The 14,265-nt window shown below is 46.4% G+C and overlaps 1 protein-coding gene across 4 annotated transcripts in view; it reads left to right on the top strand.

Moving 5' to 3' along the window:
• Positions 1–5,377: 5,377 nt before the first annotated feature.
• MITF (melanocyte inducing transcription factor) overlaps positions 5,378–14,265 on the top strand; it is a 111,821-nt gene continuing 102,933 nt past the window's right edge. For all 4 annotated transcript variants that reach the window (XM_076346634.1, XM_076346635.1, XM_076346636.1 and 1 more), the window contains exon 1: positions 5,378–5,536. In XM_076346634.1, coding sequence (XP_076202749.1) covers positions 5,433–5,536 — 104 coding nt within the window. In that variant the 5' untranslated portion in view covers positions 5,378–5,432. The remainder of the gene's footprint in view (positions 5,537–14,265) is intronic.

Here is a 14,265-nt window from a genome sequence, read left to right on the forward strand (position 1 = left end):
TTGTTCTCCCTCAGAATATCATTTCTGGATTCCTTCTCAAAACATCTGGTTGCCGCTGGCTGTCTAGCAAAGCCCTGCATATGAACTGACAAAGCTTGGAGCAATTATCTCGCTGTATGTGGCTGCTGGTTTCCATGTATCTCAGAGATAAGCCGTGTGCTGCTCTTCTGACAATCAGGCTAAACAGTAATTCTTTGAAAAACTGTAGCTGGTATACACACAGCAGAGCAGCAGTTAAATTTCCACGGGTTTCATCCCTCTTGGACATTTTCCATCCTAAATGGGAGCAGGACTTCCCTGCCGTTACGCTCCTGAGCCGCTGTATGTAGGGAGCTTATGCTGAGAGATGCTTGTTTGGTTTATTTTCCTGTTTCAGGGAACGGGGAGAGGGAAACCCCTTGATTTGAAAGCAGAAAGGATGAAAACTGCACCTTATGGGAGACAAAGCTCAAGTTCTGCCTACTATTCAGAGTAGGCAGAAACTGTGATTAAATCCTGAATAAATGTGTGAGGGTGTCACTGGGAGGTGGAGGGAACTGAGGTCTGAAACAGGGGGAATGCGCCTTGGGTGGGCAAAGAAATGGGATGGCGGCTGGGGAGGGAAGGAGAATGGGTGACAGACTGGGGGTCTGCAAAGAAACAGATGTGGCTGGAAAGAAGAAACTGGGACAAGAAATGAGGCAGGATGACAAAGAGCGTGGGCAGAGAGGGGCTCTCTGCTAGAGCTGACCTGGAAGGGTGAAAGAATTTACGTGAGATATTGGGAATGGGAGATTTTAACTGGCAATATATGCAGCTGGCAGGGCAAAGAAAGAGGACAGGGATGTTCCTATGAGACTGTACATCATCTCTCCATGGGTACTGGAAGCTCTCACTTAAATGCCACCTTTCTTTCCATATTCACTGCTGAAAGCTTTTAAACAAGTCTTCTGCCTTGTAGGGAGGTAAAGAGCAAAAACAACTTCTGTCTTTTACTCTGCAGGGGTAAATTGCATTCTCTTCCTGAATTTCACAGTGTAAGACACTGAGTATGAATGCGAAGGTCTGGGAACTTTCTTCAAAATTAAGTCACATGTCTGTTTATTTTTTTGAATAGCAGCATTGACTGCTTCCTTTCCCCTTCAGATGAATGCACAAATAGTTGGTGTGGGAGAATTCTTTCAAACTGGGAACTCAGCTGAGTCGGGTGTCAATTTTTTGCCTGCTTATAAAGATAATCGGTCTATGTTGCTGCTTCCTGCTGCCAACTAGAGATCCCCGGACTGTGGTTTGAGTAACATTACTGGTGGGAGAACCATTTTAAATGGTACTTGTAGGCCAGAAGAAGGAAAATACAAATTATGAGAATTATAAGTGAAGATACCACAAATGAAGGAATTGCCAAGAGTAATCACGGGGCGGGGGGGGGGGTGTGGGAAATAGCAGCTCTGCCCAACGTGCTTGCTGCATGTTAAATTGTGTACCCCACAGTATCTTGAAAATCATTGCTGAAATCACAGGAAATGTTGGTTCAGAATGAGGAAGAGCTGTGTCTCCTGATAAACCCTTCTCCTTTGGAGCTCCACGGCCAACCAAAGTCCTTCAGCCTCCTGAACCTCTGTGCTTCTTTCTCAGACTTGATGAGAATCCGGTCTGAAAAGGAGAATTTGTCTAATAAGCTGGATGCATATTTTAACAGCTTTAGCAATATCAGACCCATCAGTTGAAAAATAACTGGACAATGCTGACCAGAGAGGATGTCTGCACGGCACTGGGGAGCTGAGCAGAGCTGGGGAGCCCAAAGTGGCTCATGGCTTTTGGAGGGGATTAGGTTAGTTTGGGTGAAGAACAAGAGAAGTGTCATGCAGGCATTGAGACTGCCTGTATCGCTAGATGTTAATCTGCGACTCTAGGAAGGAGTTAAGAAGGCATGAAAATTTCATTCCATTTGAAAAAAGGGAGAACAATAAACAAACAAATGTGGGCAAATGCAATATTACCTTCAAGAGAACAAACTAACGTGTATTTGTCAATATAGATGCAGTTGTATGTTTTATTCTGGCTACAGTTTGTATTAAATGATTCCTGAAGGCAAAGCCAGTTTCACGCAATAGAAAACCAAGCTGTGAATTACTAGCGATGGCTAAATCTGATTATGTGGCTGTACGCCCAATGAAACCTGACTTTACCTCCCAGAGAGTGTTTGGGACTTGCTCATAGGTCATTGCCCTCAGCGGAGTGACAATGCTAGAGAAATCCTACCTGGTAAGAGTCTTAGTAGGATTATGCCCATAATGCAAACACTGGATTAAAGTTCACGTTCTGCCACTGATTTGATGTTTGACAAATGACCTTTCTGTGCTTTGTTTTTCACTTTGCTAAATGGGATAATCGTTCTTGCTCTCTTCCCTAAAGCAGTTTGACATCCATGACTGGAAAACGCTCAGCAGAGCTATACAGAAATCTAGCTGTATAGAATAACTATACAGAAATCAAAACCCTACATCAACACGATAGTCACTTCATCTCTAACTTCACCTAATATGTATTTTGGGTTTAATTTAATTATCTTTATGGCAATCAAACTGCAATATTGGCATAATAGGATTCACCTTTAAGCATCATGTTTGTTATGGGGCATGCTTACGTGTTAGTATCCTGCTTAAGCACAGTGAAAGTATTGTTCCTTCACCCTGAAAGATAAACTCTAAAAAAAATATTATAAACACAAATGACATTTATTATCAATAGAAGAAAGCTTTGTATGACTCGGCAAAACAGTGTGAAGGTCCCAATTAGCCCAGGTGCAATGAGAAATTGCCCCCATCCGAACACCATATACGAACTTTGCATTGCACAGAGGAGGGATGAAAGACATAAATAAAAGCTTCATGGTCTGATGAAAAGAAAACCAGCTTCCTCTCTCCTTGTGAGCTGTACACGCCAGCCCTACTGAAGCTGCGCTATCTCAAGTGAAGCAGCATTGCCTAGGACATATATTTGCATACTAGATCTCAGCTCTTTAGAACTAGCGCTATAATTAAAACAGAGCTGAAAGCTCATAAGCTATACATTTCGAACAGCAGAAGAGAGTATCTCATTTTACACCTGGAAAAATAGAAGCAAAGTCATTACAAAGAGATGAGTCCTGCTGCTTACTCCCTTGCATCAAATCATGTAGCATTTCTTCACTCATGAGAACAGTCATCAGAAACACCCCCTATCCCACAGAGGCTCAGGCTGTAAATGTACCTTAGCGGTGGGTCTTTTCTAAGTTGTTTTTAATTGTTTGTTTGTTGGTTGCTTTTTTTTTTGCCCAAAGCACTGTTAGCAAGCCTACTCCTCTGTCAAGCTATCCTAGCCATCTGCCAATGTGGGCTCAAAAGAACATTCTTCAGGGCCTTATCCAATTTGTTGTATCTGATTCATTAAAGTAATTACTCTTGCTATTAAGTCATTGCTTGGAGTTTGGCAGCTGCATAATAATCTGGGACCTAAATTTCTAAACCAAGCTAAAATTCTTGCTTGGTTTTATTTTATCAAATCTCGCATTGCCTGAAACGCACGGGGGTCCTGGCTGTCCAGGTGCAAGCAGTCCCCGGTGCAGCACCAAACCCCACAGCCCCGGCCAGGGGGAATTGCCCCACAGCCAGGGCCACCGCTCCCAGGCAGCTTCTGCGGCTGTGACCAAGGAAAAGGAGGTGTGGAAAAGCCTCTCTTCTGACCTGTCCGGTTTGCTGGAGTTAGTGGTGCTGCACTGATACAACAGGAGTGGTGTGATTTTAGCTTCAAGTGATATGATGGCACCAGAATTATTTGGCATCGGTTATCAACAGGATCCTCAAATGTCCCGGGCCTTTGAGTTATGCTGGGACTTCATTTAGTGAAGCCAAAGCTCTGGGGAAATGCCACGAATGAAACTTCCTATGGCATTTCTGAACTGGAAGGTCCCTGTCACCCTAACATCACAGCGGGTAAGGAGACAGGACAGGTTTCTCGCCCTCTGGATTGTAAAGGGGCACATCCTGATGGTCCGCGCTGATACACAGCCCCTTGTGAGCATGGGAACAGAGCCCCGCTCCCAAAATCCAGCTCCCTGTGGCACCGAAACCCCAATCTGAAGAAAACAAGCAAGGCCAAACAGGATCATTTAACAAGTCCAGAATGGGACCCCCCACCCCCAGGGTCTTCGAAACCGAAGAGGGACCAACCCCGTCACTCGCAGGGGCTGGGCAGGCACGGGACGTCTCTGATCCCTGCCACCACCCAAATCCCCCGGTGCCGAGACCTCCTCGCCCACCCTTCCCATCCAGCCCTCCTGCTTCTGTTGTCTCTGGGACCCGGCACCTGTTGCGGGTACGATGGAGTATGGCAGAGACGTAACTCTGTGTTCACAGATACCTGCTCTTGGTTTCCTAATCCTGCCAGGAGCCCATCTAGAAGACGAGGCGGCATTAAATTTCTGCTGCAAATAATTGAAACCCAGCTGGCTCTCAAATGTTTAATTTTATTGCACCTTTCTTCGCAAAGTTTATGAGCTTTTGCCTATTTATAAAGGCACATGAAATTTGAAGGAAGCCTCTTCGAGCTACAAATTCTCGTGCTGAGAACTTATTCTAAAAAGCGCAAACGGTCCTGGGAGGCGAATGCCCATCGCTTTTGTACCTGGCAAAATAAGTTACCATAAATGTCCCACCCTCTATCGCCTGTAGATCTTCTCTGTTGTTTGCATTCAAAGCCGTCACATAACCCCCACCTCCACCTCTAACTGAACTCCCAACAAGGCCAATGCCCGAGCCTGAAGCAGCACAGGAATGTCGTTGCGCTGCCGGACACCCCCTGTCCACCGGTAAATTTGACGAGACCCTTTGCCAGACATTTGCAAGGGTGTGACAAAAAGCCCTTTGCGTTTGTATCTCCCCTTGCTGCCGCTGCCCGCACGGCGGGACCGGCCGCGGGCGGGGGCTGGCAGAGCCCCCCCCCCCCCCGCCCCCGGGGGGAAATCCTCATTTCTTCGCTGAGCGCCAGCAGCGGACGGAGCAATCGCAGCCTCCGCTCCTGTGTAGCGGAGGGCAGGCGTGACGTCACGCGCGGCACCTCTGCTGACCGCCTGTCGTCAGAGCCGTGTGACGTCAACCCTGAGGGGCGGGGCGGGGCGGGGGCCGAGGGAAGGGAGGGGGCGGCAGGTGGCGGACGCGGCTCGGCGCCCCCGCCCCCGCGCTGCCGGCTGACGGCGGCGGGCCCCGGCCCTTCCCTGCCCGGCGCGGCGCGGCGCGGCCCGGCGGGAGTTGTAGTGCGCAGCGGGCGGAGGCGGCCGGGCCGGCCCCGGGGCGGACTACAAGTCCCAGGCGGGGCGGGCGGCGGCGCTGTGTGTGTGCGGGAGCGGGCGGCGCGGCGCGGCGCGGCTCGGCGGTAACCTCCCGTCTCTCCCTCTCGCAGCGGCGGCGGCGACGATGCAGGCGGAGTCGGGGATCGTGCCGGACTTCGAGGTGGGCGAGGAGTTCCACGAGGAGCCCAAGACTTACTACGAGCTGAAGAGCCAGCCCCTCAAGAGCAGGTGGGACAGGCGGCGGCCGGCGACCCGCACCGCCGGGCGGAGGACGCGCTGCCCCCGCGCTGCGGGGCCGGGCCGGGGTGGCGGGTCCCCGCGCTGAGTCAGGCCGTTTGTAAACGCTGAAATACCACCCACCCCACCCCACCCCCCCCAACCACCCCCGCGGTGAGGGGAGGCATCCTGCGCAGCGGGGCGGCCATTTAGTGCTCCCTGCCATAATAGCGGCGTTGTTGGGCGGGAGGGCGGGCCGGGCCGGCGTTATGTAAAGGGCATTGTTGGCCGTGCGGGGCCTCGCTGTCACGCCGGGGGAGCCCCCGCCGCCCGCGGGCTCCGCCGGGGAGGGGGGCGAGGTATCGGCGGCACCTACCCCCCGGTGAGCGCCGCCGCTTCTCCTGCCCGTGTCCCCCCCCCCCCCCTCCGGGGCAGGTGCGGCGGCGGTCGGGTGGGGTCAGCGCGAAGCTGCAAAGTTGTTGCAAGGTCTTGTGGCAGGCGAGGTTGTTCGGGGCTTGTTTGGGGTTTTGGTTTTGTTTTTTTTTTTTGACTTTGAGAGCAGGTTTGTTACTTGCAATCGCTTGGGGACTGGAAACTTTTGCCTAGGTACGTCAAAGTATTTTTTCCCCGAGATACATGCGTTATTCTTATCTGGAGCGGCTGCGTCGCGTAGATAGGGTCTTTAGAGGGAAATAAGGCGGCGTGTGTTTCTCTCCCTTGCGGGGTGTTAGGTACCGGCTTTCCGTCCTAGTGCCGGAAAAAGAAAGCAAATGCTCTCCCACGCCTTGAGCATCAGCCTTGTCAGCAGTGGCATGTTTCTCCCTCCTCTGGTTTTTCATTCAAAGCAGTCTGGCGGTAACGAACCCTCCATTTCATCACAACGCTCTCCTAAGCAGTACTTGCCTGAATATAAGGTCATTGCTGCGAGCGTATCGTGTTTGTAATCGAGTCTGTTGTTAGCCTGTCTTTATATTCATGGTTTTTAGTTTTGAACAGTGCCCTTCGTATGCCTGTGTGTGCAGCTGAAAGATGAATGGGAAGGTAAATATTTAAAAAAAAAAAATTGTGCTAGAATGAGCTTAGATTGTACCGCCTGTCAGACACACTTCAAAGTAAATAAATGAATTTTTGATCACGCTCTGAATGTTTCAGAAGCAGTGAAGGTCTTGTAGTAAAAGATGTTAAAAATTCTGTCGCTGTCGCAGGGGCTGGCAAATCTGGGGCCACCTCCCGTGGCCTGTCTTCATGGCAGCCCTACCTCACCCTGAACCTGTGGTATTGCTGAGAAATGGTGCACGTAGTGGTGGTGATGTGCAGCCTTTCACAGCCTGATGGGCCAGCCAACCTAACCAAAGCTGCCAGAACTCTTACGCCCTCCAAGGTTGTGTGGGGAAGTTGCCATTATCTGGGTAATTAGCTGGGAGCCAGGCTAGTATGTGGAGAGAGGACAGCGCGGAGAAGATGCGTTCACCAGCAGTGGTGGGTTCCAGCTGTGATGGGAGACCCACAGGGCTTCGGCTTCAGTGTCCGTGTTGCCAGTGGAGTGCAGCAGTCGCAGGGTGGATGGTGGAGCACTGATGCCTCACGCTGTTGTCAAATAGTTCTGTTTGCACCAGCCATGGGTTCTAACTGGTGTGCAGGAGTTGTCTGTCTATGGCCATCTGCTTTGTAGTTAGCGGTTTGTCTATGCCTTCAGATGGTGTAGGCATGGAGCTTAGACACCAGGTCTGCATTTGACCTGGCACAGATGTTCCAACTGCTTTTAATTCCTGTGACTTGATGCTTTGGGACCCGAATGCATCCCTGCATTGTTTACTTCTCTCGGGGGAAGAGATAATAAAGATACTCTGTAATGAAGCACTGGAGTATTTAACCATCTTCTAAATGTTGACACTTCAAACTTCCCTAGAGTGAATTGCCCCAGCACGTTCTCACCTGGTACTCCTGCAGAGCCAGCACTGCCCACCCTTGGGGTTTAAAGGGTCCCCCGTGTGAGTCATCCAGACATCTTGGTGGTGCCTCAGGCCAGCATCTGTTCTGATGTTTCCAGGAGGGCTTGTTGGGTAGGAGAAGTGACCAGCTTGCTGCAGTCTGCCTCCCTGTCCCTCCACACGTACCCGTGCATACAAGAAGAGGGAGTCCCGAGGGTAGAATAACAACCCATAGTTTTTCTGGCAGATAGTGAACTGACACGTTAACCTCAGCTGGAGTCTGCCCAGCTCACATACAGCTCTTACCTCCAGGTAGAGTCTCAGTTGTCTTCCTGGCCTTGTGGGAGATGAAGAAGCAAAGGAGCCAGGGGCCCCTGCCAGGTCCATATAAACCTGTCCCTGGAGCCAGGCTGATAAAACTTGATGATAGCAGGAGGCAAAAGTTGCTCACAAACCTGTTTGCTTCATGATGTGCCGATTGTAATCTAAGAGGACTTCTGTAGTCCTTCAGCTTTGCTCAGGCCTGAAACCAGTCTGACTGATGATTATCAAGGGTGTCCGACATCACCCTGCTGCTTTCTCTTGTGGATGTAAATCAGGAGTAATTGCACAGTAGTCAGTGGAATAGCACCAGGTCAGCGATGGGACTGTGGCCACGGGAAGTGCTTTCTTACCGTCTTCTCCGCAGCCTTGCTCTGGAAGGGTGCCTGGGGAGCAGGCAAACCAGAGGCCATAGCTGATGTTAGGAGATGAGTCTAAATAGCAATCTACTCTTTTTCCTGGTGAGAACTGTTGATTTCCTAGCAACATTCAGGGCTTTGTCTGATCTTTTTTAACCATAAGAGGTGAGAAGCATCCTTGGCTTACTCATAGCAGCTGAAATTGTGAGTACATAGAAAAAGCCATCCTGCTCAGAAATATGTGAGAACGCCAGTGCTCTGAACCAAGAAGAAATTTTTTTTGTTGCCCAGTTTAACGCAGCCCTGCCGATATTGCTGTCCTTCACTCAGTGAAACTCTCCTGATTGCTTCCAGATTGCTTGTTTTCCAATATATGACATGCAGTTAAAGATCTCTCCTCTTCAGTGTGCCCTCACAGTTACTCCATCCATATTTCATAATTCAAGTCTGCAATCCGAAGCCGCAAGGGGTCCAATAATAAAAGCTTTTTGCAGTAAATACTGTGCTAACTTAGGCCAAGCCACGATTGAATGCTAGAGGCCAAGGAAAAATGTAAGCCCAGCAAAAAGCTTTAATCACAAGGGATGGAGAGAATACGTAGGCCTGAGATATATCAGTTCCAACCATATTTCCTAAACCCCTCAGACTCATGAGAAGTTAGCTTCTTGTGCTAAGTGCTAGATACGTTTAAGGGTTCTCTGGAATTTGCTGTGGTTGAATGTCTTTTTGAAAACTGGGAAGATGTTTCAGTCACTTTGGTTTCTCCAGAGCCACTTTTCACTGTGGGAGGAAACTGGACTGCATGACTAGCCAGTAAGACAATGAGATTCCCCGCCCCCCCCCCCCCCCCCCCCCCCCCCCTTCATACTTTATTCCTCTCCTGCCATATTCCTCAAGGATAATAGTTTTAATTTATGAGTACATACACTTAAATATGTCTGTGTTTGTGTAATGAACAAATAAATAAGATTTCTTTTCTGGTACAAGCTGTGCACAATGAAATCGATGGAGTTTTATTTTCGAGCAATCAGTTGAAGAAAATAATCAGTTATTACCAAAAGTAAACACAGATTGTGACGTGTCTGCGCGCAGTCATCAGGACGCTGTAGGCTTAAGCTACATCTGTCATACTACTAATGTGGATTCTGTAAGTCATTTGACTTATTAAAGCGATGTTTTGGATATCAAACTGGTATCTGGAAGTAAAGACTTCACAGTCTGCCTTTGCGCAGGGCAATCTGAAGTAAACCAGATGTGTCAAATGCAGCAAAAAAATTCTATATTCAATTGCTTTTCTCTGTTTTTTGGTGCTCTGTAATGTGTGTCCGTTTGGATGGTATGTGTGACCTAGCAAGCGCCAGCAAATTATTGTCAGTTGTAATTTACTGCCTTGCTCTTAATAAAACCACGTACCTGCAGGTAAATTACTGCTATTTGTGCTATTTTCTGTTGCCCTTTTCTAGCTTTTTTTTTTTTTTTAGACTGCTTAAAAAGCACCTGAATGATGCAGTTATTGAAGTATTTTTAGTGGAAAAAATTATTAGGAAATGCTTTTAAGTTGCATGATAGCTTTTTTAGGAAGCTTGTTCTTGCTTTATGAGCAATAGCATTGAGATGTAGAGTTTGTCATTATTAAAGTGGTGAAGTTTTTACAAAATTCTCATCATTCCTGGTGTCCAACTGCTTTTTTTTTTTTTTTAATGTAAACCTTCAGTATTTTTACTTACATCTAGTACCTCATCTCTATCCAGTTAGGATCCTCTGTGAAATACTCCCTTTTTTTTTTTTCCTGGTGCTGTGCTAAACATTGAAGTCTTGACTTAGTAAAAACTTCCCTTTTAACACAGTGTTTGTTGAGGAAATATTAATTTCACCAAAGAGGCACACATTTTTAAACTGTGTACTTACTCTGGAGCCAAAGAGGACTTTTCTAAAGTGCCTTAGACTGCAGATGATCGAATTTAATTTTGTAAATGAACTTTGCAGCATGATTAAATTTGAACTTGATTACATTAGGCTTCTCAACATCGCGTTTGTGCCTTATTGGAGGTAGTCTTTTCATATTACTGCTATTTATGGATCTTATTCAAGTGTTTTATATTCTGGTTGGGTTCTGCAATGCAGTTGGTTCAAGCTACTGCTTATATCTGTTCCAGTTGTGCAAGAAGTGGAAAATATCCTTTATTTAGAACAGGTCACATGTGCTTGCATCCAGGAACCGCGTCTCAGTGTGTTTTAAAAAAAATAAAAATGTATCTTGGAGGAACAGATTTTAAAAGTTCCTGAAATATTTTTCCGTCTGTTACAGAGGAACATTACGTATTTTAAACTAAAAGGTAATAATAGCTGAGTTTAAAGTGATACGTAGGCTAGCACTGACTGAAGTCAATGGTAAAAGTCTTAACCGACATCAGTGGGAGTAGAGCTAAGCCAAAAGTATGTCTCTTTGAAATCTCTCTGGTAACATTTTTGTGAGTGAGTCAATAATCCCATGTTTATTCTGCACCTCAAATTTGCTTCACTGGGAAGGAAACCCTCGCCACATCTTTTTGTACTCTTTTATTTTTGAAAACAGTCTTAAAAGGAAACGCGGCAATTGGAGTGTCTATTGTATAAACATGTGGAGACAATAAGTGGTATTTCTTTGTATTTCTTTATAGTGGGAGCCGGTGCTGCTCCCTGTCTGTAGCAGAGCGTTTTCCATGGTGAGAGATCCTGGTTGACCTTTTCTCTTCAGCGAAACTCTCGCTCTGTTATTTGCAGTAGGCCTTTGCTATTTAGCAAGGAAACAGAAATAGCCCATGAAATTCAGTTCAGCGTTTGCTTTGATAGAAACTATTGAACGTCACCTTTTTGCTTCCCTAGCCTGCTTTCCTCGGGAGGATTTTGTTTAGCTGCCAAGCTGATGAGAGAGTGCACAGATATTTTGAGGCTGAGCTGACTGCACTGACTGTGCACCTTTTAGCACGCAGATGTATTTTCTTTTTATTTATCGGACTGCTGGCTGTATTAGTTGCGCGCAAGTACATATGCACTCTGCGTGAAATAAATCCATACCTTTCTGGTGAGCAGGAAGCTTCCCTAGCAGGCTGCTATCGATTAACAGGATCCAGGTGATAATTTGAATCAATATATTCTTCTGCCTTTTAAAAAATGGCTGAAAATAAATGGATGCAGCCCTGCTGATGGATAGCTGGGGTGCCCCTGGTACTGCTTGTTTCCCTGCGAGTAGTGGAGGGAATTTCACAAGCCTCTGGACGAGAATTTTTGGGGCTGCTCTGAACCTACCAGTTGTCATTGTGGAGCTTATTCTGCTCTGTGTGTGTTTTTATTTGGTGCTGAGGGTGATGTATCGGAGGTCCGTTCCAGCACGGTGGTAGGCAGCGTGAGTAATTCCTGCTGTACAGTTTGGTCAGGATCTAGAAGAAGATTGGGAAACAAGAGCAGAAGAGATTTGCAGATGCATTATTTTACAAACAAATTTAGCCTCTCGCCACATTCTATGATTAAAAGTTTAACGGGAAGAAATCTGTACAGCTGCTTAAAAATGAAGGTACAGGAGAAACCTGTTCTGACACTTACTATGCTGTCCTCCTATTTCTAGGTTTGCTTTCCAAAGCAACACACTTTAAGACTTTGAAAATGAAATGGAAGGAGTAATTTTCTGTTTACTTTTCTGCTAAAGATTGAAATTGCGTGTTGGCTGTTAATTGTCTTCCGAGAACTGTCTGCTGTTTCAGTGTTGAGAACAAAATGAGAGTCCAACTTCCATTAAGCTGGTCAGGCTCTTGGCCATTATTGTCTGTCTCGTTCTATTTTGGATTCAAAAAGTTTTTGAAATACATGGGTTGTAATGTTTTTATCTGGTAAAATTCACTGTCTTTTAATATATTTTTTTTCTGGAACAAAGACAACATGATTAAGCAGTATGGCATGGCAGATTTTGCTGGACAGTTAACTGTTGCATCACTATCATATTATACTAGAACTGTGATTATTTTATCTTTTTTAATAATCCCAGCAGCTAAACGGTAACAGGACAATTATTGGCTTGCATGTAGTTTTACACTTCACTTCATATTGGGGAAAAACAGCACATAAAAAGGAATATTGTTGCATATTCCTAATATAATATTGTTACTGCTTTATCTGCAACAGCTGTAAAAAAGCTGATGCTGCTTTGAGTGTCAAGATTGAAATATTTAGGTTCACTGGAACCGAAGACGGTAATACGGTCTGAAACGGATCAGCCTGTCCTCCGGCCCATCTCCGAGGTAGAAGTTACGTGTGGTTTCCTGTGTTAGGCGTGTCAAGGGGTCTGCTTGCTGTGGATGGGCACTAGCAATTTTGGGGTGCCTTTTGAAAGGGCTCTGTCCCAGTACCTTTGGCCAGAATTTCAGCTTGCGTCTTGCATAAGCCCTAGTCATTGATGTCTGTGGGCTTCACCTGAAAATAAGTGTTTCAAAGAGGGTGTGGGAGTGTCCAAGTGAAAGAGGATGGTGTGGGTATCACTGGTACAAGTACAAAAATTGTGAAAATTGATAAGGAAGGCTTGCAATACAACTGCTAGCTAATACTTTAATAGTGCCTTTGGATCGAGCTCATTTTTTCTGGTAACATCTCTGCTGCAAGGGCTGCCGTAATGTTTGTGTTAGCAGCTTTCTGCCAAGCATGCAAGCCAGGGTCTGGTGGTTTATAGCTTTTTCTTTGGTGGTAAGTGATTATGTAGAAACCCTCTGTAGGCTCCCCCCGCCCTGACCTGCTGCTCACAGCTGCTGCATGGACTGGACTGGCAGGTTGAAGGGCAAAAATGTGTTGCTGTGATATATAATTACTTCTTCCAGCATGAGCCAACAGGGCTGCTTGCTGTGATGATTGTTACATATACTGCTATGTAAAACAGAATGCAAGTTTAATGTGGGGTTCGGGCTAGTATTTTAATGTTGTAATTAACAGCCTCTAACAGTAAACAAGTTTTTTTAAATCAGTTCCCATGAAGGTTATTCCTTTACGATGTAGGCAGACATACATTTGCCGATGTGGTGTTTATGAATTCTGTATTACTTGGAGAAACGAGCATCAAGAACAAACAAATACTTCTTTTTCGGACCCTCTTTCTCTTACTCTAGAATACCACAGGTAGGGTGTCAGGCGGCTGGAGATCAGGCCTGCAGTCGGTATTTCATAGGGACATTTCGGCTGAGGGAAACAGTCGCATTTGAGATAATGTGGCAGTTCCCATCTCTTGGAAGAACTGGATTCATCCTTCTTAAATGCTCCCTAAAAAAAGGTGATCTAGTTTCGCAGGTACGTTGTGCCTCCGTTTGTGCTGCTCTTTTGACCCAAAATGGGCATAAACCCACCTGAACCTGCTGCTTAGGCTGGAGTGGCTGGGTGGAGTGTGCTGGGGGGAGTGTCTGGTCTTCTCAGACCATCTTGTGAGACTGCTTGTGAAGAGACCACTGAAGTTGCAGGGAGTAGGAAGGAGATTTGTATCTGTTCAAACCTACAAAGGCAAGCTTCATTTGTCTGTGTGCAAGGATTACGTGCCTGGTTTGGCCTACTGTTACATTAAAGAATTTATTTATGATGAGTTCTGCGAGAAAAGGACTTTATGTGGTAAAAATTAGTATTTTGGGTACCTGGAAAGATGTTGCTCAGCTTTGAGATATTTAGGCGCTGGAAACTTACCGAGTTTGGCGTGATGCTTTAAACACATTAATAACAGATACTGTATTGTCAAAGCTTGCCTGTAACCCTAGGATGCTGAGACACCGTTTCTTGTCTTCACTGTATGTGACAACACAAACTGCTGTATGAATGGTAGGAACCTTACTAGGGCAGGGGTGTTGGGATCTGGAAACTGGAGAAAAGTAACGAGAAGAAGTGGGAACAACTGGAATGTCCCGAACGAAGGATGCTTCAGAGAATGGAGACAGGAATGATGAATGGTCGTTACTAATCTTATTCCCAGCCATCCTGTTGTAACATGTAAACACATACAGAAAATAGGAATTACTGTGATTCTTTCTGGAGGAGAAGCAGCCAGCTAGAAAACTTGGGATGGAGCTAAATCAGCTGGGAGCTGTTTCAGGGTGAGAAGATGGAAGCTGTCGGATGGCAGGAGATG

This window comes from Aptenodytes patagonicus, chromosome 8 (assembly GCF_965638725.1).
Source record: "Aptenodytes patagonicus chromosome 8, bAptPat1.pri.cur, whole genome shotgun sequence".
NCBI lineage: Eukaryota > Metazoa > Chordata > Aves > Sphenisciformes > Spheniscidae > Aptenodytes > Aptenodytes patagonicus.